Here is a 25,895-nt window from a genome sequence, read left to right as displayed (position 1 = left end):
ATTTGTGAATATTCATGAGCAAGTCAAAACCCCCAAATTAACAAGGAAATTAATTTCCAAACTGATTAGGCTGCCAACTCCTTTTATTTAAATAAATCAACAATTGCCTTCATGTGACTCCTGCTGAAGAACGTAGAGCTAATCCTGACTCCCCCCACGACGAAGTTTTGTGCTGCCTGGGATGCCCAATACCCCAGCACGTTCTGGGGACAGGCGGCCGCTGCGGCTGCAGCCGCCGAGAGATTTCCCTCTGCCCACTGCTCCGGATGTTGCGGTTGCACGATCGCCCGAGCCAATCTAACCGCTGGCTGCTGTACTTGTGCTCTCCCTGGTCCCACCCTCTTACTCATGCTGGCTCTGGAAAGCTGTTCCAGCATGCCAAGCTGGCAGCAAACTCATGCAACAATTAAAAAAAGAGATTTCTCTCAAGTCAGAGCACTGAAACAGCTCAGCCAAACGCCCGGTGCGCAACGCCACAGGTGAAGAAGGTAACCTAACCTGACCTGGGAGGTGGGCCCAGCGCCAAAGTTAACCCTGCTACGAGTAGCGGAACGAAGCGTATCTTATCCTAAAGTCCTTTTCCACCTGAAGTGTCTAAGACAGAGCAGAGCAGCAACAGCCACCGCGGCGCGCTGATTTCGTGGGGTGTCTGCAGTTTGGTGTGGGGGTGACCAGCCAGCCCGGCTTAGCGATCTGGTGGAGCGGCTCCGGGATGTTTCCTGCCAGGAACAGCCTCCTGCCTTCTCCCGCACGGTGCCCGAGGCTCAAGGGAGTGACTGCCTGCTGCTTCTCCCGCTGCACGGCAACGCGCCCGGCAGTGCCAGCGCACGGGAGGCAGCGGGAGGCTGCCAGACAAAACTTGGGTGGGCTGAATCTGTGAAACTGCATTCTCAATGACTGAGAACGAGGGTGAGCTGCAGCCCCCTCTGGGGTCAAGTTGTGAACGCTTACGAATAGAACAATTGCTGTTTGGGTGAGGTTACGTGGAGCCTCCGGCTGCCCACTGCGGGAAGAGGGTTGCCCTGTTCCCCTCCACGCCTGGCCTTGCCCTCCTGTTCCCGACAGGGAATGAGATGGTCCAGTTTGCCCATCTGGCACAGAAGCAGCTTGCGGGCAGTCCCCTCTGTTGGGTTAGCAGGACAAACATGCTTAACAGCGTGCCAGGAAACGCTCGAGCCAGCACAGGCTGGGACCGTCCCAGGCGCTCGCAGCCAAACTTTGGGACAACCCCCCTGGATCACCCCGGCGGGCCGGGACCGTCGCAGGCGCTGGCAGGCACAGCGTTCGGGACAACTCCGCCGGCAGCCCCAGCCCGCGCTGACCCAGAGGCGGCGGCGGCCGAATTATTATTCACGTAGCTCATGAATATTCATGAGGGCGCCCGCCTCTCCCCCCCGCCCGCTCACGTCACGTGACGCCGCGAGGCCGGAAGCGGCCCTGCCGGCCGGGCTCGGGGACGCCGCGCGCCCGCCCGCCCCCCGCCCGCCACAGCCACTTCCGCCCTTCCGCCAGCCCGGGCTTCCCCGCGCGCCGGCGCCCTCCGCGCTTCCGGTAAGCGCGCGCGCGCGCCCGACCCCCACCCCGACCTCCGGCCGCGGCGACCTCGCCGGTGCCCCCGACCAGGGGAGCCTGCCCCCGGCCGCCGCCGCCGCTCCGCCGCCCCGTTTTCAAGCGAAACCGCTGATGACGCCGTTCCGCTCCTCTCGGCGACCCGGAAGCGCCGAGGCGCGCCCCGCCCCCTGACCCGGAAGCTCCTCCCCGCTGTCTTTCCGGTGAGGAGGCCGTCGCCGCCGCCGCCGGAGCCGGGCTGGGGCCGTCGCTGGGGGGGGAGCCCGGTAATGTGCGGGGCGGCGGGGCCGCAGGCAGGGGGCCGGGCAGCGGGACTTCCGGGGCCGGGGCGATCCGGAAGCGGAAATGGAGGAGGGCGGGCTGTCTGTCTGTCTGTCCGTCCGCCCGTCTGTCCCGGTGTCGGGGGCTCCGCCACGGGGGAGCCGCGCTCCGGGCCGGCCCCGCCCTCGGCCGTCGCGGGGGGAGGTGGGTCCGGGCCCTGCGAGGAGCGGCTGCCCGGCACATGCCCGGGGTGCCCCGGCCCGCGGGCCCCGCGGAGCGCCGCCCGCTGCCATGCGGGGCCCCGGGCGCCCCGGTAACCGAGGCGGTTTGTTTGCAGAGCCGGCCCTGGAAGGAGGAGAAATGCAAGAGGAGGGAGAGTGAGAGGGGTAAGGAGCTCCCGGAGCTGCGTGAGTGACTCCCCCCCCCCGCCCCGGGGGCTGCCGCGGTGTGGGAGGAGATGGGATGGGCCGCGGGTCCCGGAATTGGGGGCTTGAAGGCATTTGAGCTCCAGGGTGCGGGAGAAGGGATTGACCGCCTGCAAGGAACTGAGGGGCAGGATATGCCCTCTTCCAGGCACCTGTTCCAACAGAGGCTCGCCCGGTCGGGGTGGAGGCTACACAAGTGTCGGGGAACGGCACCAAAGTTCTATTTCCGACGTGCGGGTTTGGGATTCAGGACTTTGTCCGGTACATTCGGGATATTCCTGATGTGTGTTCAAATGCGCTTGTTCTAAAGGTGTAGCAGCGTTTGAACTTTTTGGTGCTTATGAGTTCCGTGGAAGCATTTTTGCTTTTGATCTAACAGCCTGTGTGGCTTTCAGCATCCTTAGTATTTTGCAGCAATTAAGCCTAAAAGCTCCTTGTGATTGAACAAAGATCTTGGGCAGACATAAAACAACCGTCCAAATTGTTCCCGAGTATTACACTCAGGGCCTTTTGTTGACTGAAAGCTCCGTGCCGAATAGGAAATAAAAGCCAGGCATCTGGAGAATAAAGAAAACCGTGTTAAAAGTCAACCTCTGAATAAATACCTGCATATCCAACCTTGATTGTGCCTTCCAGAAACACAGCCTCTACCTCACCGTGTACTTGCACATGCTTTTATCTGTCTGTTTATGATTAAAGTGATGACCTGCCAAGAAGTATAAATCCAGCATGTTAAGTATATGATTCTGTGAAGTACTCTTGTGAGATCTAACCTCCAGATCCCTTGTCCCTTGTGAGTTCTCTGGTTCACTCGGTTGTTTATTTGGTGTATGTACCTTTGTGGCCTGTACATAGAAAGTGTTTTTGGTTTATATCAGGAGGGTACGTTGACATCTGTCTGATACTAGACTGGTGAATAGGAAGAAGGTCCCATCTCTGGCCTGTTTGTGGAAGCTGGGATGATGAAGGCACTGCAGTGGGAACGTGCTGTGGTACAGGGTTGAAGCTCCAGCCCATGTCTGGTAGTTATAGAGCAATTGGAAGGGTTACGTGCAGAGTTCTGGTAAAGTAAGTGTGAGCAGCGTCTGAGTGGGGGCTGCCAATAGGGGTGCATGTTTTCAAAATACCCTTTTAGCCTAAAAACGGGGTAGGGGAGGGACAGCTGTGGGTACTAGGACAAGTAGGTTGGTGGAGGAATCTTACCTTTGTTTTCTGCCTTTGGAAGACTGGCTTGCTAGTTAAATTGCATGAAAGCTTCAACTTTTACACCATTTCTCCTTTTCCTCCACATTCTTATAACTCCATCACACTCCAGCCTTTCAAGCCAGAAGTTTGAGGCCTGATAATACGCTCAAGCGTGAAGATTTTTGGATGGGGAGGTGGATTCTAAGGGAGTTTAATGAAATCAGTGTAGCCATCCTTTGAAGAATCAGTAAGAGCCGTATTTTGACTTGCACACTTTGTAAACTGAGCAAACAAAAGTTAGATTCTCTGTGGAGTTCTGGTGGAAGACTAGATGGAGACAGGCAAACACTGAATGTCCTGGCCTCTGCTAGTCTGGATTTTGGAATCTGGAAATCAACTTGCTTTTCATTACTTGTTCTCTTTAAATAAGAAAGCTGTTGTGAGATTTTTGCTTAAATTGGCACCTTTCTGTTAAACTCCTGAAGTTTGCAGTTGCATCCAAGGGAGTCTTGGACAACTACAAAGTTTCTTTGGGAAATGCATCTGATTATTATATGAGACTTTATGTTTTTGGAGAGTCAGGTCCACTTTGATGGTTTTGATGTGGAAGCTAAGCAAATAAGGGCATATTTATTTTAAAAACAAAACCAAAACCAAGCAAAACCCCCCAAACTTGGAAATTCCAAACAAAAGACCCTTTTTGATTCAGGTGGTGCTCAATTGTGAAGGATGTGTTATCTCTTCATGTGTGCCCACCCTGTGGAAGAAAAAAGTGTAATTAGGCGTTACCTGCATAGAGCTGTGCTGTGGGCAGTGTACTTAATAATTAATTTGGCTCAGAAAAGAAAGCAGAGGAATGAAGGTAAGAGTCTTGCCCCATCAGCCTCTGATTGAATCACAGCAATGTAAATCCAGAGTAATTCAGTCAGGCAGCGAGCAGTCTGACTGCATGCCACCAACGTAAGGTAAATAATTTATCCTTAAGTGTGTTTATTGGTTGATTTGCAGTGAGTGAGTGAGGCAGGAATACTTGGCCTTGCTGTTGCATGAGCAATTCATAAAACCAAAATTATCAGGTAATTTGGTTCATTTAAATACTGCTTCTCCACATAGAGGAAAATTATCTTCGCATTTTGGCTCATGCACAGCAATTCCACATGTATGTATTCTGTCCTGATACACTTATGTAATGTAGGTGTTCTGTGCTACTGGGGGCATGCCTCTGAGCTTCCCTGCTTATTGAGATAGACCCTTCAGAAAAAATACTGTTTAATTACTTAGACTGCTGACAGACCATAACAGGAATAGGACTGGGACAGTTTGCAGGCAGCTGCAGGAGAAACCTACAGTGGTTGCGCTCTCTGCCAGATGTATTCTGCGCATAGTTTTTACCTACCCCTTTTTGCCATATTTGTCTAGGAATAGATGTATCTTCTGCTTCAGAAAATATTGGTTTGTTAATGTCTTTAGGTTTTGAATAGCTTTTTGCAAGTGTAACAAATTTTGTCCACTAATGGTATTACACAGAGGAATGTAAGGATTAGAAAGGAAAGCGCTTCTTCAGTCAGGTGTTTCCAAAGAGAACAAGAGACTGTCTTTTGGTGTCTAACTGATCCTCTGAATGCATGGAGGGTTGAGATGGAGCAGTGGGCACTTGGCTGGGGACAGTCCTACAGAATCTTGTCCCAAAGATAGGAAGGAAATGGGCAATAGAGAGCCGTGACGTGATCTTGCTTAAATAGGGTATCTCAGGAGCAGGGGAATCAGGTTATTTTCCTACTGCTTAGTCTCATTGGAGGAGAGCAGGAATACTGAGTGATATTTCTGTGTTTATTTCAAGAGTGGGGCTTGGATGGGCAGCAGGAAGTTAGGAGCCCTAAGTATGACTTCTTGGTCTGCTGTGGCTGTCTGTTATCTTGGGCAAGTCTATTTCCCTCTCTCTGCCTGTCTTTCTTCCTGTGTAACATAATGCTAATGTCCCTTTGCTGCATCTGGGTCCTTAGTGTTGAGCTGGGGTGGAGGGACAGGCAAAGTCCAAAATTTTCACTGCCTGTAGGGTCAGACTGTCTGTGATGCTGAAAAACAGTTTTCATCTGTATTTGCCTGGTTGCAGATGCACAGACTTCATTTATGCCATGTACTTGGGTGGATGATAATTGGGAAAATTTGGATGTGTTCTGGGTTTCTAGTCAGTCCTGTTCTTTGCATGGAGGACTACCAGGACAGAGGCATTTCAGATGGACCCAAGCCCATGGGAATAACATTTTCCACTGAAAATAATTTTTTTTTTATTTGGGCAGATAGCTCAAAAGGGGGGAGAAGTTGCTCAAGAAAGACAGGGGAGATTAAGGAACTGTCACAGCAATAGACTGAGTCAGTTCCATGTTGGAGTCTCTTGGGTTTAATGGGCTTTTTGTGTGTGTGTGTCTGTCTGTCTTCCTTATCCTCCATTCCTCTTCCCTCCCCCCTTCTTCCTGCCCCCTGTGCCCAGCTAGGATGGAAGAATCTCATTTCAACTCCTCCCCGTACTTCTGGCCAGCAGTGCCCACCGTCTCGGGACAGGTAAGATGTTCCAACCTCTGTTACGTTGGTCCTGCTTCCTGTTAGAAGTTCATGCATGATGAGTGCTTCTGTTGCACTTCTTGCTCAGCCAAATGCTGGACAAAGCTGTGCCAGGGTATGCTAAAACCTGTCCTTCCCCCCCCATTTAGATTGAGAACACCATGTTTATTAACAAGATGAAGGAGCAGCTACTGCCCACAGAGAAGGGCTGCAGCCTGGCTCCCCCCCACTACCCTGCCTTGCTGACGGTCCCCACCTCTGTGGCCCTGCCCACTGGTATCTCCATGGACTCAGACACCAAGCCAGAGCAGCTGACACCACACAGCCAAGCCCCTGTGACTCAGAACATCACTGTGGTACCAGTGCAGTCTGCTGGGCTCATGACAGCAGGTAGGGCACTCCGAAGGCTTCAGCAACGTACAGAGGGCACTCTGGGATGGGGGAACACGAGATCCTGGGGAATCCTTATTGGCCTGTAGATTATTCCTAGCCTTACTGATAGTGTGGACTGCCTTGGCATGGTTTCACTGTGAATCTCTAGGCACCCCATGCGTCTCCCCTCTTTATGGAAGTTTGACTTCCAGCAGTGGAGACTGGGAATACCTTGGGAGGGGAAGCTACCCTTCTGCTTGTGTTGTAGTCAAAAGTAGGTGCTTCTGTCAGATAAGGAGGTTGAGCATAATTGGAGATGTAATAACTGACTTCCTTCACCTTCCTTTGTTTGCAGGTCCTGGTCTGGTGATAACTTCCCCGTCAGGTTCTCTGGTGACCACAGCCGCCTCTGCCCAAACCTTTCCCATCTCAGCTCCCATGATTGTCTCTGCGCTACCCCCTGGCTCCCAGGCAGCCCTGCAGGTGGTTCCAGACCTGTCCAAGAAAGGGACAACCACCCTCACTGAAGGTGGAGGGGGTGGCGGGGGTGGGGGAGTTGCCCCCAAACCACCCCGGGGCCGGAAGAAGAAACGATTGCAGGAGTCAGGGCTGCCAGAGATGAGTGACCCCTTTGTGCTGACAAACGAGGATGATGAGGACCAGCACAAGGATGGCAAGACATACAGGTGGGGAGTGGGGTTAAACCTTTACTGTAACATTGCATGGGGATGGGGGTGTATTTAACCCTTCAGAGGGTTACATGGGGAAGAGAAGATCTCTGCCTTGATCCTAGAAAGTCCCTGAGTAGAGAATCTTAGAGCTGCAGAAAGAGTTGAGTTTTCTTTCTGGTCAGGAATATTTACTGATGGGCTGACCCAAAACTAAGGATTTCCTTTTAGTGGACAGTCTTGATTTCCTGAATATATAGTTGTTAATGTTACTAGGTTAGTTAATGACCAGGATGTTATGGAGGCTAAACTATATCCTTGATGTCACGGCCAGGTAGTATGGCTGGTGCACTGCAGAGTGCAGTGCTGTCTGGTGCAGCTGGAGCACTTTTGGTGTAGCTGAGAGCCCTGGTGTGCCTGGGTGCTCCTCAGTTAGGACTCCAGGCTGTCCAGTGTAAAGACTACAAACTGGAGACACATAGAGCAGGAAGTGAACTGTGGTGATAGTGTTTGCTCCTGTGTGTATTGCCCCATGTGATCTCCTCCTATTTCAGCACTCCAAATAAAACAAGGAAAAAAATTGTCTTTCTGAATTAAATATAAGGGTGGTTCTGAACCCTAAGTGTGTCAGATAAGAGGGAGGAGAGTTCTGAGCCCTGAGGTTGGGTTTCTGAGTTTGGAGGGATGTGGCTTGAGTTTACGAGTGATGGGGAGGAGAGAGATAAGCTAGGAGGGGATACTTGAACCAGAGGATAAACAGTATGGGTGTTTCAGAAAAGGTGGGAACCAGACAGAGCAGAAAGTGGTAGGGAATAAATGTGATGGTCTGTCTTCAGTGGGAAGCAGGAGCACTTATGGGTGATTCAGTGATAGGTGTTTCTGATGGATGATTAAGATAAATAAGAAGCGAACTAGTAGCCAAATTGAAACAGAAACAGAAGATGGTCCCTAGGTCTTCTCACTTCCCTGCAATGTGCCCAGGATCCCATCTCAAACAGTTTTCTCTTTATCATTCTAGATACTCTTTGTTTTGGTACAGATTGAGTTATCTTTCTGGAATTAAGCCATAGGAATATGAAGGCATCTACACAGAATCTGTGCACCCACCTCAGGCATTTTTTCACTTTTAACTATAGCATTTTTTAAATACTTACATATTTAATCAACATGGTTAAATGGGTACAAAACTAGAGCTTGGATCAGCCTTTTTATCTTAGCCAATGTCCCAGTTCTTCCACTTTGAAAATATAATCAGCGTATGGTGAGGAAGGGTGGGAGTGTTAGGTAGCTTGCTATTTGTAATCCCACCATTTATTTTGGGCCATAGCCACAGTTCCACACTACTCAAGCTGCTTACAGTCTGGGTTGCTAATTAGGTTGTTAAATATGTATTTACAGGGGACACAATTGGCAGTGAACACTAGAATTAAAGCTGAACCAGGGCTTTAATTATAGCTCCTTGTTTACTTGTAAGTTTGGAAAAAAAATGCCCAGGACCAGGTGGAGTGACTCAGCAGAAACTTTATGAACACGCATAGTCTGTGTAACAGCTCATGAAAAAGGCTTTGCAGGGAAAAAACAGATGAGTATATATGTGAGGACATGTAATTTCTTTATTTTTAAGATTTCTTTATGTTTAGTCCGAGTGTGGTACCTCTTCCTCCAGCCCCCATCCCAAGCAGGCCTTCCCTCTGAGCAGTGCTAAGGTGTGAGAGAGCTAAATTGAGATTTATTGAAGACCACCAAGGAGTGCTCCTGCCCTCCTTGAGATCTGCTCTTTGGATGATGCATTTCATTTGCAAGTTTGGAACTAAAAATGACTGTTGGAAAAACACAGGAAAGCGTTACCTTCTCTTGGAGCTGTGGGAGAGAAAACCTTTGTGAAACATAGTAAAATCGTTTCTCTATAATATGCATATGAATAGACTCGCAAGTTAAAACTTTGAGGAATACTGGGATCCTTCTGTATTCTAGAGGATGATTTCAGTAGTTCCCGTCACTACAGTATGCAGACATATGCTAGCTAAATTAAGGCTGTGGGTGAGGTTCATCTACTCCTGCTTCTTTCTCAGGCTGGAGGAGGAGTTGGCTGTGGCATTCATATGACTACGTTTGTATGATTTCACTGATTCCCATGATGAGATGCTGAGAATAATCTACTCAGATTCCTGGAAGGAGTTGTACTATATTGATCAGTGTGATTTTTTTTTTTTTTTTTTTTTTTTTTTTTTTTTTAATACCCAGTTCCTAAAGCCTGGGATTATTTTGTCAAATTTAATTATATTTTTAAGCTTTCTTTTTGAGTGCTGTGAGCTCTCTTGTCTTGAGTGTCTGGGCAGGTGGCTAATATTGGTAATTCCTGACTCCTAGTGTGGTGATAAAGACAGAGTAAGGCCTTGAATGAGCAGCATAGCTAGGCAGATGTGGAAGGAGTTGAAGCACATACCTTGATACATATATTACAGCTCATCCCATTCTCTACTAAATGTAGAGATGCTTTCTCCAGCAAATGGCAGCTGTTTTGCTGCTGTATCATCTCTAGAAGTGAATTAGAAGGCTGCTGTGGAAGTGGTGCAAGAATTATGACTAGGGGTTTTTCTGTAAGAAAAGGTGTGAGGTTTTTGCTAACGATGGCAGTACTTACAGCTCTTCGATGCCTGTCCTTAGGATTAGTCTGGCAGAGTCCTTGGTGCTTTGCGTTGTGCTACTGGAAGAGTGCTTGCACCTTCAGGGGACAGCATCTAACCCAGTCCTGTGAAGGATTTTCCTTTATGAGTAATGTCACTTCAGTTGTGTCTGGATTCATCGTCAGCTCTTTGTTAATCTTCCCTGACATCTTTGTAGAACTTGCTTTTTCTTTGGAAAATGAGATCAGCATCAAGAGTCTTTCTAGAAAGGTGCTGGCACTGTGAATCCCAGTGCTTTAAAAGGTGCTGAGGAAAAGGTAGCAAACAGGTCATGGATACAGTAGGATTGTTGTTTAGTCCTGGTGTGGTGCCTGTACATGTGCACTTTTAGAAGTCTGTGGTGTGATGTGATCAGTGGACAAGACTGATGAAGTCGTTCAGCTGCTCTGGCCCAGATCATCAGTTCTCTTTTTCTTGACACTTGTCTAAGTAGTTTCTTTGTAAGAGAATAGTATAGGCATTGCTAGGTTCTGGTATTAAGCAAAATCTAGGATGAATACCGGTTTGTAGTCTGGAATGGCTTTGCAAGCTGTGCTCTGGAGCCGCGGATACCAACAGAAAGGTCGTAGGCTTGAGAAGGGCCTTGCTGTCATAGTGTAATCAACAACCTCTGTTTTCTCAACTTCTAGTTTTGAGGTTTCCCTACTTTCACTGGGGAGCAGCAGGGAGCTTGAGAGACAATAAGCAGCTGAGGGACATAGGAAACTTCTGAGATGAATCCAGGGTGCAAAGTGAACAGAAGCCTTAGTAAATTGAGCTGTAGAAGGTGAGGAACCTGGATGGAGACCCTCATTAGGGAGCAAATTACCTACACGAGGGGAACCAGTGGTTTGAATACAGCAGGTGAGCATCTTCTGGGACATGCCTTGTTTTGAGCCTGTTTTTTCTGACCTGTACTGGATTTAGCATTGCTGTTGGTGAACTTCCCATAGTTTTGAATTGATTTGTAATGTGGTGGCTATGGCTTTTGTAAGCCACATATGTCTGTGAAACTATTGTTGAATTTGGCCTGTTTTGAGCTTAGAAAAAATCTGTTGAGCATGCTTTGAGATGATTTATAGTTTGGTGGTTGAAATAAGTGAAGGTTATATTCTCTTTGCTGTTTCTTGAGGCTTGCACGACTCCAGGCACAGGCAATCCCATCTCCACAGAGAGGAGAGAAACACACCCTAACTTCTTTCAGTTTCTGTGTGAGGCTGGATTATGTATCTGCTCTCTTGGCACCTCTAAGCATCTTACAGAGCTGCACTGAAGGGCCAAGCATGCTTTTCCTTCCGGCACAGCTGCTCCTCCTTCTGTTTTGGAAGGAATCTTTAGTGCTCAGTGTGGACAGTAACCTCCCCTTCTGATGGGCACAAAAGCAAGGCGTGAGAAGACACTGGTTGTTCAAATGTGGTAGGGATGAGAATGAGATATGTGCAGGGACTGGAGCTGTTTGTGTTGAGTAAATCTGGAAACTTGGTTGAGGTGGGAATTAGAAAGGAGGAGAGAAAAGACAAGAGCCTACAAACTAGGGAATGCAGCAGCAGATATGATGGGGAGCCTCTTTGCAAGGGAGAGATGGGAGAGCTAGCGCAGGAATAAGCTGTAAATGGCCAAAACTGAGGGGAGGAGGAAAGAACCAGACCTGCTAGGTGCTGGAAAATGAGATAGCTAGAAATTGCAGAACAGAGAGGGACAAGAGTATGGGATGTACACCAACAAACAGAAGCATGGGGGAGAGGAGATAAGTGTTAGGTGATTGAGGGAATGAAATAGGGAAGAGCCCCTGCAGTAGAGGATCGAGAGGCTGGGGTACATGGGTAAAAAGCTTGGGTCTGGGCTTTGGTGCAGGAGAGGGGATTGCTCTGGGCTAGAAGGCTAAGGGCAAAGGGGGAATTAAGTTTGAAGTGTCAGGCAGAAAGTTTGACCACATTCCCTCCAAAGCCTAGAAATATTAAACCCAGTGTTTCTAAATTTTGCCCTGTCTTTGATGTCAGCACAAAAATGTGACCTCCTCTGGCAAAGAACCTCATCTCCCTCTTAGGCTAGAAAAAGGTGACAAAGAATTGTTGCTGTCATTTATCATCTTAGCTGCAGTGGCAGAGGTCTGTGCAATGGATTTTAAGATTGCTGATGACCAACGTGGGTGTCAGTATGATGCCACATGTTGGAATTTCTGTTTGCTTTTTTTAACAAGTAGTTCCGTGAGCAGCGGAACTAATGATGCCTGGTTTCCAGCGGCTCTCTCCTGTGTGGATTCTCTGATGTCTAATCAAGGGTGAGCTTATTAGCCCTTTCCCTCAGCAGAGGACTCCAAGAGAGTCTCTCTTCTTTCCTCAGCTGCATATTTTTGAGACTTGTATTGACTTTTAAGATCCTTACCCCTTTTCCAGATTGGTTGGAATTGGCTTACGATCTCACAACTCTAAGGAAGAGAGTTGCACATGCACATTTACATATACACATGCAGTTTGTACACATAATCCTTGCTTTGTACATAAATGCAGTGCTTGGAGGTTAGAAAATGACAATCAGATTGGCCACATGCCTCAGAGTATAATGAGGTAAAAACTTGTGTTATGGTAAGTTCTCTCCCTTCTGGTGAGATACTGTAACTGTGTGTGTGCATGTATGTGCTTTCCCTTGGCAGTTCCTCATAGTGCCAAACAGAAGGAATTGACAGGAGAAGTTCTTCAGTCACAAATTCTAGTTTTGGCATGTTACTTGTCAATGGAAATGAGTGTGTGCAAGGGAATAAGTGGGACAGTTACAATTTCAGCTTGGGAGAGAGGGAACTTCAAAACTATTTTTTGAGCCTCTTACCTGATCACACCTTAATTCAGCCCTATTGAGTCAATGCCCTCTGATACTATCCTTTATTAGTTAGTTATTGGTACATGATAGCCTGTCAGAGTCCTGCATGTTTGCTCAATCTGAAAGGAATGTTCTGTCAAAAGAAAATAAAATGCATTGACATGGGATTGTGGAATTGAGGAGGATGATCTGGGGAAGGCATTTGCTGGTACAAAGAACTGCTGATTACACTTGCCTCTGCCACAGATTGCTGTGGTATCATACAGCCCTACAGATAATCTTGCCTTGAAGTGTGTGCAAGTATGAATTAGGTCAAATCTTCAGTGGATTTGCATTTGTCTCAGGCTACAAATGACCACAGAGAGTTACCCTGCAATAATTAACATTTGGTGTTCCCAAAAGCATAATCTCAAGTATCACTGAATAGTCCTCTGTCACGGGTCAGACCCTGCTTTGCTTTGCAGAAGTGTTGCATCTCATAGCAGTGGCATAGACATCTATAGGAGCAGTGATATGGATGTATGTGATAGGAATTTTCCTTCAAAGGGAAAAAAAGGGGTCACAGATATCAGTTTGGCCACTTGGAATTAGTGAATATGTCTCTTACTGTGTTTCCCTCTGTCTTTTGTGATTCCTTTCCCTTACAAAAAATAAAACAGGGACATTGTGGGGATAGATGAGTGCTTATGGAGCACTGATATTTTTGTGGTGGGTACAAGAGATGAGTGATTCTGCTTCACGAGGTTGGAATTGCATGTGGTTGACAAGGCTTATGGCTGTCCAGAGTGGTGAAAGAAAAAACTCCACATTTGCTTGTTAAGTATGTCTGTGTAACAAAATAACAGTGCAATTCTGTGGAAACAGTCGATAAGGCTGTATCAGAACACACCTGCATTGCAGAGCCAAATTACGGTGACATGGATGACCCTAATCCTGGTGTTTCCAAATTTCCTAGTGCTTTCTAATGGGGCTTCTGTATTCTTCTAATTTTAGCTCTTGCATGTTATCACCATACTAGGAAGCACCTTATTGTGTTTTATTGTTTTGTTGGTCTTTTATGCTAATGGTGACTGATTTCAAAAATTGGCAGACAGTATCTTAGGCCTGATGTTAGGTGATTTGTAGGTCAACAGAAAGTCATGGCTGATAACCTAAAGATAAAAGCAATGCTGGTGGATAGCTGTAAAAAAAGGGGATCTTTATGTGGTTGATTGTTCAGACAAAATATATTTTAATACAGTCCCATGGAAGACTTAGCCTTTTGGGACAGCGTGATGTCTCCAGCAGCCAGGGATTGAGGTCCAGATGTTAGGACACAATGGGAAACATTATCAGACAGAAGTGTCTTGTTAGACTATTGAATGTCTCTGATCTAAAGATAAGGAGAAGGGAGGAACAGTATCCTGGAAAGCAATGACTGTGAAAAAGACTTTTAGGAATTAAGTGACATCATGAAAGCTCCCAGTGCGAGAGTATGACAGAAAAGGTTAAGGTGCAACTGTTGAAAGCATAAACAATAGAGTCATTAAAAGAAGACAGGCAACTTGTGAAGTATGCTGAAATACCACAAAATTCTGGGTCAGGTATTTTTAAGGTCATTTGGAAAAATGGACAAAATTCAGGGATGTTCTCAAATCTGAGAACTGGGAAAGTGCCATATGATGAGAGCATTTAAAACTACTCTCTGCCTTGCCAGTATATGAGACTATGCTTTTCTGCAGCCTTATCAAGCCACCAGGTAACTGAAGGACTGTAGAAATAAGTTGCCCAAGATCTCTGACCACAGTGGATAGATTTGTTACACACACCAGTAGTGTAAATTGTTCAGTGGAAGCACAGTGTTGGCTTTTGAACAGGAGCTGATGCTGGGTGTGCCAGTGTGGAAACAGAGGTACAATTCCTGTGCCTTCATTTGGCATCTTCATACTTGCTAGCTTTATTTAGGTGTTGCCCAAGTGTACCTGTGTATCTTGGATGTTAGTTTTGTCTCCTTTCCCTGCCTCTTACAAAATATTAACAAGAAAGTGTTTTAACTTCAGCTTAAAAAAAAAAAAAACTGAGGGAATGCAAGGGTCAAGTTAGCATTTATCATGAACTGTGCATCCATTATTATGCTATGCTTGCATTAGTTACTTCATTAACTCTGCATTGCAAAGGCAGGACATTTCCTTCCTTGCTAAATGAACTGCTGACTCTGACAGCCTAAATCTGGTTTAACTTCAGACCTTCCAGTTTTGATTTTTATTTTAATAAACTCATAGTCTAACTTCTATTTGTAGCCTAACAGAAGGAGCAAGGACTCAACTAACTTGTAAGTCTACTCTCAGTAGATACTAGGAATTTGAATTCTCAGAGCCATGTAAAAGCTTACATAGTTTTCACTACTGTGATACTGATTAATTAAGCACTTGATTGAAAAAGGCTGTTCATCCATGTTAGGCAATTTTTACTATGAGCTGGTGTTTCAGATGGTATTTTATCTCCTAACTGCATCTGATGAATGAGGCGGAACATTCCATGAAAAGTGGAAAAAAATACAGCGCTGTGTGCCACAGAGTTGTAGTGTAGTTGCTATAAGCATCATTTTGTTTATGACTCATTGTGATGACTTTCATATGGGAGTAGAATTAGAATTGCACATCCACCTTTTACTGGCATTTCATGATTTTTCAGTGTCTCTGTCTAACATGAGCATTTTCTGAATGTCTTTATTTCCTATAAAAAGAAAGCATTGTAAGCATTGGAAGGGGTTACTTTTGATCTCTGGCATATGGCTGAGTGCTAATTTAACTGTTGATATGAACCTCTGTGTTATTAAGGATATTTTCTCCAAGGCTGTCTGAATTTCCAGAGCCATAACAAGCAGCTGCAGGGGATGTTGTGTCACACCGTCAATGGGAATGCTGCAGTCATTTCTGTTACTTGCTGTCAGAAAGAATGCAGCCAAAGGAGGGGTAGTTTAGAAGCACAGTGGGGAGACTATTAAAAATGGATATTAAACAGAGGGAGGATAGAAATCAATTACTTCATATAGTGTTTCATTCATGCTTAGCAAAGAGCACTCCCTACTTTTCCTCTCCCCAGCCAGAATTTCACTGAAGTAGAATACTGAAATGCTGCAATTGTCAGATGGGATGTTCTCATTATCCATATAGATTTAACATTTTTTTGAATCCACATTTGCCCACTAGAGGGCTGATTGCATCTTCTCCTTTAATATTTGATGTTGTCTGAGGCAGAATGTGAAGCCCTTAATTAAATGGATCATTTGTTCCCTTGAAAAAGCCTGATACCACACAATAAAAAATTCTGAAATGCAGCTTTCTGTTATATTCCAGGGCTTTTTTTAACTCATAAGGCTCATGAATTTGTTAATGCTGCATAACAGTCTTGCACTCTCAGGGTTGATGCTAATTAGATGATTAGAAAATGAGTCCTTGCAAGATTTTCATTCTAAATGTTGTTTGAAAAACAGTATCAGAATGTCTATAACTGCTAAATTCAGACAACAGGGATTGGTTGGTTGGTTTGTTTGTTTGTTTGGGGTTTTTATTTTGATTTTGGGGGTTTTAAGGGGGTTGGAGTTTTGGGGGGCTTTTGTTACTGGTGTTGAGGCCTGTTTTTTCTAACAATCACACAAGTGCTGGTAAGGTTTTGAAACAACTTCTTTATAATTTTATTTTGAAGATAGAAAAGGACATGCAGTCTGTTTCTCTTCATTGAAGTTTATTGTAGAGAATTTCTGACCTGAAGGCAGATAGCTGGCAAAGAAAATAAATAAAGGAAAGGGTGCACAGAAGTTACAGAAGATAAAGTAGATGGCTTTATGGCACTGTAGATTTAATGCATGGGACTACTTAGACTTGACAGCATGGTAAAGTTCATTAATTTTTTAGAACAGAACAGACTATTTAAAATACAGTGTCCTGTGTACAGCACAGAAGAGATTAAACTAGAGCAAAACCCTTAGACGGATATTTCTCTCAGAAAGGTAGCTGGATTCTCAAAATATTGATTGTAGGGGCCAAGTGATTGAGATCATGTTGTAGCCTCCGAGCATTGTTCCAAAGATGCATTATTCTCACGGTTGGAAAAGGCCTGTTTCCTCTTTTTTTTTCACTTCTACTGTCACTTGTTTTTTCTCATTATATCTTCTTTTGTTCATAAAATAAGCCCCTAGTAACTGATGTTTTTCTCCCTATGTATATTTATTTGGATATTGACCAAGTTATCTTTAAGCTTTACTCCAAACCTAGATTGACTGGAGTCAGTGAATCTTTCCTGCAAAGCCAGTTTTCCACATGCCATCATTCTTTAAGTTTGTGTGAGTTTCTCAGTAATCGTTGAGGACATGGACTTCAGAATGAGGCATGCTGTTGGCAAGAGCAGTTGCTCCCCTCCTGTATACAAAAAGGATACCTGCTATTCCCATTTGTTTTGGTGAACCATATTAGCACAGCATCACACTGGGAGCTTGTTCTCAATTGAATGGTTCCTTTTCAGAGGGCTGATGTTGTGGAACGGGGTTCACTTGAGAGTAATGGAAGTCAGCATCTGCTGAGAAGGAGCTTGCTTAAAAGTCAAGCATGGGATTATGCTGTAATTGCTTGCATTAGCAGGGAACTGGACTTGGGGACTCAAAGGAATTTTTCAGTTCACTATTCACCTCAAATTGTATTTCTAACGTTGGTGCTTTTAAGGATACACAGTCCTCATCCTCTAAGTATGACTTGATTACTGCAAAATACATATGCTGTATTCAAGTCTAGCATTTTGGCAAGTCTGGAGCAAACTGCAACTTGATATAGTTTGGTTTATAAACCAAGAGCTACTTTTTTTAAAAAGGTGATGCTGATGTTCCTTTTTACTCCTTTTATCTTTAATAGATGTAGGCATAAACAGCCAAATTGCTTCTGTTCCTTGATTCCAGAAGGGATTGGTGTGTGAGGAGGGATTTATGTAAGGATGTACTTAGTTTGCATGTTCTGTTAGGGCTTGCAATTAAAATGGATTAAGAGAAAGATGAAGGTAGAACACGTGGGAACAACCGTTAGAGATGATAATGAATGTAAAAGAGCAGAGGTGGAGAGGAGGGCCATGTTACAACAGGTGTGTGTTAGAGCACTTGCTAGGGAGGCATGGCTTCCAGCTATATGGCTTGGAATCAAGCTGTGGCTCGGAAGGGCCTGTGGAAGTTAAGGTAGGTGCTGGATAAATACTGCTTACATGACATATGCTAATCAGACTGCACACATCATAAAGCTTCTGGCTCCAACAGAGTCACAACAGTAGATGTAATGAAGTATCCTCCTGAGAGGAGATGGATATGGGGAGGAGCAGGATCAGCTCTCTGTGGCTTGTAATACCTGTAGAGACTTCTGGTGCTGAGCAGTTTTGTAAACACTATAAAACTCCAGGAAATTCCCAGACAAAACCACTGTGAAGGTTGAATTCGTGTTAACCAGACTTCCTCTGGATGGCATTTCTTCTCTCAAATGTGACCCTGGAAGTTACATGTGGAGGTTCAATTTTGTCTTTAATGCAAATGAAAAGCCGAAATTCCGATAAACCTTAACTCTGCCCCTTGGTTGACACACATTTAGGGGGGGTGGGGGAAATAAGTTTAGTAACTTGGATGCAGCTTCTATCTCTCTGTCAAATTATCAACCACAAAAGCTTTTACCATCTTGAATTGTAAAACAGTATGAGCTTCTCTTAACAGCCTGGTGGTGTGGTGGAGGAACAGTTTTTAACAGCAGCATCCATAGCAGAGTGATGCCAACTGCTTCTTCTTGTTCAAAGAGTCTGTGTGTTAACAAATACACTTCTGATCATTATGGGAACAGATGGATCCAAACGCCCAGACAAAACATTTTACATCACATCAGTAAGACTGAAATGATGAAAGCCCACTAGACCAATGAAATACCACATTTGATATCCAGAGTATCTTGGTGAGACCCGCTAAGAAAGCAGCACTGCTGTTATTCTCAGCATTTTGTATCCTAGATATTTGAGTGTCTTTGCCAAAAATGGGAGCAGAGTTAAGTGGATTTGGCCATAACTGCTCTCACAGACTTCACAGCACATGGAATTAACTTCAGTATGAACTGTAACCTGGGATTTCCAGGTTTTCCAAGGTTTTTTTGACCAAAATAAATCATAGACTAACATAGTGGGGGTTTTGTCTGGGAATTATTCCTGTCCCCTTAGGATTGCTGTCAGAAAATTTCCAAAGTGCTGCCCTGTCTCTCTTGCAAGCCAGTTGGTTTCTTCCAACACCTTTACTTGTCTGGCTGTGAAGTATTGTTTGGTCTGTTACACCAGCTCCCAGTTTAAATTTGTCCCCCTGGGACTGGAGCACTCACAGCCCAGCAGTGTCCCAGGTGAAACCTCCCCAGCACCACAGAGTAGGAAAACACCCCTTCTTCACTCAGTGTGGAATATCCCATGCAGTTAGAGCTGATCCATACTGGGGCTTACCCCCATGTGACGCTGTCTCTTCCCCTCGCCCCGGTCCCAGGTGCCGGATGTGTTCGCTGACCTTCTACTCCAAGTCGGAGATGCAGATCCACTCCAAGTCCCATACGGAGACAAAGCCACACAAGTGTCCTCACTGCTCCAAGAGCTTCGCCAACAGCTCCTACCTGGCCCAGCACATTCGCATCCACTCAGGGGCCAAGCCCTACACGTGCAGCTACTGCCAGAAGGCCTTCCGCCAGCTCTCCCACCTGCAGCAGCACACACGGTAAGGGCCAGAGGAGGCTGGGGCCCTCCGCACTGCATGTTGCCGTCATCCCAGCATGCTGTGAGCACCTCAGTGGGCAACGGCCTGGGGAGACCTGGCTGGTTTTCACAGGCTGGTCAGGTCTCGTACACGTGAGACTGGCAGTAGCGGTATCTGGCACATGAGACTGGTCCCTGGCTGTGAGGGGCTGGGTGCTCTGCTCAGCCAGAGAGGCATTCGCAGTGGAGTGATGCTTTCTGACAGGAGGTAGGGCTGGTTGTGTCAGTGTGAGAGTAGAGTGGCCATAGGAGGACTGTTCCCTGTCACCCCAGCGTAGTTCTGCCAAACATCTCAAGTCCAGGCTTGCAGCCCCCCTGCTATTTCAGCCGTAGGCTTCCCACACACAGCTCTGCCAATGCCCCTCAGTCCAAGCTCTATAGTTCCTCTCTCTGGATCCTTCCCCGGTGCAGACAGACCATGGTCTCTTGAATCCAAGCGGAGCACAGTTTGAGACCAAGAGAGCTCATGCTGTGTTTGGAGTTCCTTCATGTAGCAGATAGCGTGGTGCTGTCCCACCCCCTTTGTGCCCTCATTCCATCAGCACTAGCCAGATGGCGGTCATGTCCAACTGCTGCTGCTCCTCCTCCTCTTCGGCAGGATCCACTCCAAGCTCCACACGGCGATTGTCAAGCCGCACAAGTGTCCTCACTGCTCCAAGAGCTTCGCCAACACATCCTACCTGGCCCAGCACCTCCGCATCCACTCGGGGGCCAAGCCCTACACCTGCCGCTACTGCCAGAAGGCCTTCCGCCAGCTCTCCCACCTGCAGCAGCACACACGGTAAGGGCCAGAGGAGGCTGGGGGCCTGGCCCTGGTCCCCCCGCGCTGCCGGCATGCACCTCTGGAGCACGCGCGCCAAGCATGCGGGGGGCGGGCGGGGAATGCGGCCGGCTGCACCCCCAGAAGGAGGTGACCCACCAGAGTGGACGGAGTGGAGGCTGCGCAGGAGACACTGACCACGTCAGGGCTGAGGTGGGCACGTGCTGTCCCTGGGGATCCTTGGTCTTGCACCGTGGGCGGCGCAGAGAGAGAGAGCGATAGAGAGAGAGGCATTGGCTGTAGGGGATCCCAGCCTGGCACCTGGGGGTTGGACTGCGTGTGTGGAAGCTGCTCCTGGCATTGCAGGGGGACAGGGACAGATTAACACTGTAGGTAAACTCAGCCTGTTACTTAAAAGGAAAAGTGCTGGAGTGTCTACCCTGAGAAGGAACAGAGCTGCTTTCTTGGTACTGTGGAAGCAAGAGAACAGACTCTTCTTGGTCATTTGGGACTCCTGAGCTTGGAGCAGGGAGCCTGGACTCCAGACCCCTTCCCAACACATTTCTGAGCTGTCCAGGCCTTCATAAGCTCTTGCTCCTCAGTCCTAGTCACTCTCTGAAATCTGCTTGACTGCCTGTCTCTCCAACTTCTAACTGGACACAGGAGCTGGACAGAGCTCCCTTTGTCCAGCTAGAACAGCATCTGGAGGCAACATCATCCCCTTCACAGCAGCAGGCCCTGGCAGTCTGCCCTGTCTTCCTGCTCACTGCCTCCCATTTGTGCTCTTCCTCCTCAACAGTATCCACACCGGGGACCGACCCTACAAATGTGCTCACCCTGGGTGTGAAAAGGCTTTCACCCAGCTTTCCAACTTGCAGGTAAGGGGCTGGGCGTGTCCTGCTCGCCAGTGGTGGTTGGCATGGGTGCCTGTGATAGAGGAGATGGAAGAAGTGGGGCAGCTGGGAGGAGAGTAAAAGAATACAGAAAGTTATTGAAGCCCTGGGCAGGGAAAAGATTCCTGATTTGTAGCACTAGTGGCCCAAAGAAGCCACATAAACAGTCACATCTGTAAAATTGTTAACTTGACTTGAAAGCGGTGAGACCTTAATGAATTCCTCCCATCTGTTTTGCAGTTTTCTAACTTAGCTGGGGCAAGACTTTTGCAAAATGTAACACTCAATAAAGTCTGGGTATCTGGATGGGTTTTTGTTTGTTTTACAATGAAATGGAGGGCATAAGGGTAGGGATATAGGGAAGCAGAGGTGGTGTGTCCTGTTGCAGTACCCTGGAGGAGGGGAACTGTAGAGTGTGCCAAATGGCAAAGAGCTGTAAACACCTGCAAGCAGTTAAAGCAAATCCTGCCCTGAAGGTATTAGATGATGGGAGCAGATGTGTAGGGGGGCAGAAAAGGAGAGACCAGGAAAAGACTGAGAGTTGCATAGAAACATGGAAAGAAGATGGGGGTTGTGGAGCATTAAGTCTCTACTCTTCATATGCACAGTATGCCTGAGAAGAAAGGGCGTGTGTGGGGAAGGTGTGGTGGGCTGGAGGGGGAAGTTCTGTCCCTACGCTGGGAGCCAGGTGTACCTTCCTCAGCAGCTGGGAGCTTGGGGCCTGGCTGGAAGGGGTAAGCCAAGGTAAAGCTGTCTCCAGTACTAATACTCACTTCCTCATGCTTGCTTTCTCTTTCCTCCCCACTGCTGCCGCCCCCCAGTCCCACAGACGGCAGCACAACAAAGACAAACCTTTCAAGTGCCACAACTGCCACCGTGCGTACACGGATGCTGCCTCGTTGGAGGTACACCTGGCTACGCACACGGTGAAACACGCCAAGGTCTACACCTGCTCCATCTGCAGCCGGGCCTACACCTCGGTGAGTGTTTGCTGCCCTGGGGGTAGCAGAAGTGGACAAACTTCCCAGGGAGCGGCTCCTCTAGATCGAACGGGAGTAGTCCCCTGAGTTGTCATGTCCCTCCCTGTTGGCTTTGGCTTTGGCTTTGCGAGCGTCGTCCCCTCCTCTCACACGGTTCTTCCCGTTGCAGGAGACGTACCTGATGAAGCACATGCGGAAACACAACATCCCTGACCCACAGCAGCAGGTGGTTCAGGCACAAGCCCAGGCCTCGCAGCAGCAGCAGCACTTCCAGCCGCAGGGCGGGGGGGCAGCAGGGGGCCCTTCTGGAGACACTAACCAACCCAACCCTCCCCCCCAGTGCTCCTTTGACCTGACTCCTTACAAGACTTCAGAGCATCACAAGGACATCTGCCTCACTGTCAGCACCAGCGCCATCCAAGTGGAGCACCTCTCCAGCTCCTAGAGAGACCTCAACCCAGGGAGCAGAACGCCTCTTGTGCATAGCCTGTGCCAGGGGCACCGCTTGTGCAGCGGCCCTCCTCGTGCAACAGTTTCCGGCCTCTCCTCCTGCAACAGCCTCTTCTGGCCGTGTAACCCTGTTCATGGCAGCCCCTTGAACAACAGCCTGTCTCAAGGGGGTGCTCCTTCTGTGCAACAGCCTGCCTGGTAGGAGGATGCTTCCTTGTGCAAGAGCCCCTTTCCTGTGCTGGGATCACTTCCTCATGCAAGAGCCCCTCCTTTGAAACCCAAAGAAAGGCCCCTGTTTTGCCTTCTCTCTCACTGTAGGATGTGTACGAAGTGGGGTTGCGTGTTGAGGCACGCATGGTGGATGGGATGGAGAGATGGCCCTTGTATGTACAGGGGCTTGGACACGTGTTTTTAGCAGGCCACAGAAGAATGTGGCAAGGTTCACAGCTGGATGGGGTTCTTTGAGGATTGCCTTGAGTGTCTAAGAGAGAAATATCCATTCCTGTCCCTCCTGCTTGTGAAAGGGAGGAGGGGTCGCTCGTCCTGCCCCAAGGACTGGATGGGAGAAACCTTCTCCCCAGTGGAAGGTGAGACCAGTGGAGGGGGGAGAGGTGAGGCATGTTCTCTGGGATGGACAGGTGCCTACACTGCCCGAGGGCTGTGGAGTATTGCATTCTTTCTCCTCCCCTGGTGGAGAGCAATAGAGAGGAGTCTGTCTGAACTGGCTGCTGCCTCTCTCTCCCAGCTGTCTGAGCAGCACGATGGCCCCGTAGGAATGTGGGTTCCTGCTCATTGCTCTTCCTGCCTGTTGTGGATGATATCCTAGCAGCTTGTACTCCTCCTCCTCTCCCTCCTGCTTTTCCCCTCACCTCCTCAGAAAAGCCTGCAGGCATCAACAACAAACCAAAAAGCAACTGGAGGGAGGGTAAGAGACTGCCAAAATAATCATCACCCTTTTCTCTATTCCCTTTCCTGAAAGGCGGAATGACAGCAGTTCTGACACTCACATACCTGTCCTGTCCCCAGTTTCCCAAAGGGAAAGAGGAGGAGGAGGAAGAGGAGGAGGAATAGACCAGTCTTTTCAAGGAGCTGGCAGGAGGCAGGGAAAGGCTAGCTTCTCCTGCTCATCTCCTGCCAGAGTGTTCTCCCAGGCTCCCTCTTGCCAAGACGGGCTGGACTCACATGGCAGTGGTGGCCTCTTCTGGACCCTGGTCATGGGAGAGAATCCCCAAAAGGTGGACAGTGGAGAGAAGGGGATGAAGATCCCTACAGAGAGACCAATCTAATGAGAAGGGGGAGCCAACAAGAATAAACTGAAGGCCCCTTGAATTTATATATATATATATATATATAAATATCTATTCCCCACCCCTGGCCCGCTCTGTCCTTGCTGTAACTGTTTCTATCTCTGTGTTTATAAAACGCATTATCCTGGCGAATTTTTATTTTCAATCTTTGTTTGTTTTTCCCTTTCTCTTCGTCTTCAATTCTTCTTCCTCTTTTTTTTTTTTTTTTTTTAAATTGGTCCACATGACTGCTAGTCTTGTGTGTTACTTGTTAGTTTCTTTGGATCATGGAGGCTGACTTGGAAGAGAATGAGAAGGCAAGGGAAAAAGCATGTATTGTTGGGTTTTAAAATCAGTCACCCACCCAAAGCCTATAGAATCCCAGACTTCTGTATGAACAACCAATAGGGGCTTCTATTTTTTTTTTAACCACCCTGTATAGAAATAAATTGGTGTAAAAGGCTCCTCAAAGGTGCTGCTGTGAGCACCCTGCCCCTGTGACGTGTGTTCCTTCCCCCTGCACCCAACCCCTGCAGGAGCCTGTGGCTGCTGTGAGTCCCGAGGGGCTGTGCGGGCGCGAGGGCGGCGCATCCCTGCCTTTGGCACGTTGGGGTTTGCACGAGGAGAGCGAGGAGCTCTGCACGCGGGGAGCCTGTGGCAGAGACCTTTTTCTCTGCGTTTAGTCACCAGGGTTGGCTGCAGACGGGTGGAGTGTTTGGTAGGTGCATAGGTTAGGCTAGAAGGACCTGTCTGGTTTTATTCCTGCATTTCACAGGTGACATTTCAATCCATTTAGGCTGTATTGAGCCCCAAGAACTAATGTGTATTTGAACTGTGTTGACAATGTATTGGCTTCATTTTGAGGCACTGGGACACAAAATCCATTGGTAGCCTGCTGCAAGGGCTTAGTGTTCTCATTGTTTAAATATTTAAGCCAGATTTCTCCTTCCTTTTGCTTCTGGTTACTAGTTCTGGAAACATCCAAATCTGTGATTCAGCGAGCCTGAATGGGACTTTCTCCCCCTCAGACTTGTATTTAAACACTCTAATGTCCCTTCTCAATCCACTTTTTGACACGGTAAACAGATAGAATTCTGTAAACCTTCCACTGTAAGGGATTTCCTCCGGCCCATGAATTCTTGTCTTTTCTTTCTACATCTGGTCAAATTTTTCAGTATCTTATAAAAATGTTGGTTTTGGAATTGGGTGTTGAAGCCTCAGTGCCATGGATGAGGTCCCCCTGGCCCTTTGCCTTAAGTCTGCAGAAGATTGTGTTTTCCCTCTTCTCACAGTGTTACACAGGAGCTCACAATGGCTGCTTGTCTGGTGAAGTCTCATCATCCAAAGTCTCCATCAGCTTTCCATGATAGTGTTTTCCCTTCTCTGCTGTATGCTCTGGGTTCTTACTTCCTGGATGCTTCACGTGGGGCTGTGTCCAAGTCCAGCCAGTGTGAATGGACCTGGCTGACCGATGGACCAGGTTACTCACAGCTTCCATAGTTCTGTCACCCACAAACTGTATCAGTTGTTATTTTTACGTTCAGATCCAGGTTGAAATGCAATATTGCATCTGACCTATGCTAATTTGAAAAGCATCATTCAGTGCAACTTTTCATTAGCTTCTTTTTGAGACTTGTAGGCTGGGCATTTCTTAATCCTCTTAGTATTTGATTATGTACAGTAGATCTTTCTGACTTACGGTGCTAGGTCAATGCCTTATAAAAATTTAAGTATGTCGTACCTATGCAGTCCCCTTTGTTAAACCAAATGTATAATGATGTCATCTAAGAATGAAATTAGGGTTTGGGTTTTCCTTCTTTAACTACAGAATCTGTATTTCATAAAACCTTTGTGTTACAGGTTTTATTTTTTCATTCACTAGTTCTTCACCTCTACAGTTTTTCCATAATTTTCTTACTGAGTCCTTTCATTTGCCTTTTGGGAGAAATGTCATGAGTGTCTTAAGGTATTTCTCTAATATCCTAAGTTTAATTAAGATCAGAGTCAGTGGGCTAGAGGGCTTGTTAGTGAACTCTTCCAGGACTCCTGTTTCTTTCCTGATTTCAAAATATACATCCCTAGTAGGTGTTGTCTCATCTCCTACTTTGACACTATGGTACTAGATAGAAGTTGCTATTTTCATATGACTGCTCCATTCTGTTCCTTTCTTTATATGGAATTGGAACTATTTGTTGACTGGTTTCTCCTGTTTCGT

The 25,895-nt window shown here is 47.2% G+C and overlaps 1 protein-coding gene across 11 annotated transcripts; it reads left to right on the top strand.

Moving 5' to 3' along the window:
- The first annotated feature begins 1,521 nt into the window (after positions 1-1,521).
- Positions 1,522-23,846, top strand: ZNF384 (zinc finger protein 384). 11 transcript variants are annotated; one of them, XM_082278368.1, is made up of 11 exons: positions 1,522-1,551; positions 2,168-2,216; positions 3,134-3,323; positions 5,932-6,002; positions 6,152-6,392; positions 6,730-7,060; positions 19,049-19,273; positions 19,910-20,092; positions 20,871-20,949; positions 21,786-21,944; positions 22,114-23,846. In XM_082278368.1, exons 4-11 carry the CDS (start codon positions 5,937-5,939, stop codon positions 22,387-22,389), a joined length of 1,560 nt encoding a protein of 519 aa, XP_082134494.1. In that variant the 5' UTR covers positions 1,522-1,551; positions 2,168-2,216; positions 3,134-3,323; positions 5,932-5,936; the 3' UTR covers positions 22,390-23,846. The 11 variants fall into 11 exon arrangements, with proteins under 11 accessions (XP_082134494.1, XP_082134490.1, XP_082134495.1 ...); XM_082278360.1 differs by lacking the exon at positions 1,522-1,551 and adding an exon at positions 1,616-1,835 and having other exon boundaries at positions 3,164-3,323; positions 5,936-6,002; XM_082278364.1 differs by lacking the exon at positions 3,134-3,323 and having other exon boundaries at positions 1,528-1,551.
- Positions 23,847-25,895: the final 2,049 nt, after the last annotated feature.

This window comes from Coloeus monedula, assembly GCF_965178545.1.
Source record: "Coloeus monedula genome assembly, chromosome: 3".
NCBI classification, from domain to species: domain Eukaryota; kingdom Metazoa; phylum Chordata; class Aves; order Passeriformes; family Corvidae; genus Coloeus; species Coloeus monedula.
This window is presented reverse-complemented; position numbering and strand designations above follow the sequence as displayed.

Bases quoted from the DNA above. Each gene is read 5' to 3' on its own strand.
- ZNF384 (XM_082278360.1), top strand. From the start codon at position 3,271: ATGTCTGGTAGTTATAGAGCAATTGGAAGGGTTACGTGCAGAGTTCTG. The intron at 6,003-6,151 runs GTAAGATGTTCC...CCCCCCATTTAG, and splicing joins TGCCCACCGTCTCGGGACAG to ATTGAGAACACCATGTTTAT. The intron at 6,393-6,729 runs GTAGGGCACTCC...CTTTGTTTGCAG, and splicing joins TGCTGGGCTCATGACAGCAG to GTCCTGGTCTGGTGATAACT.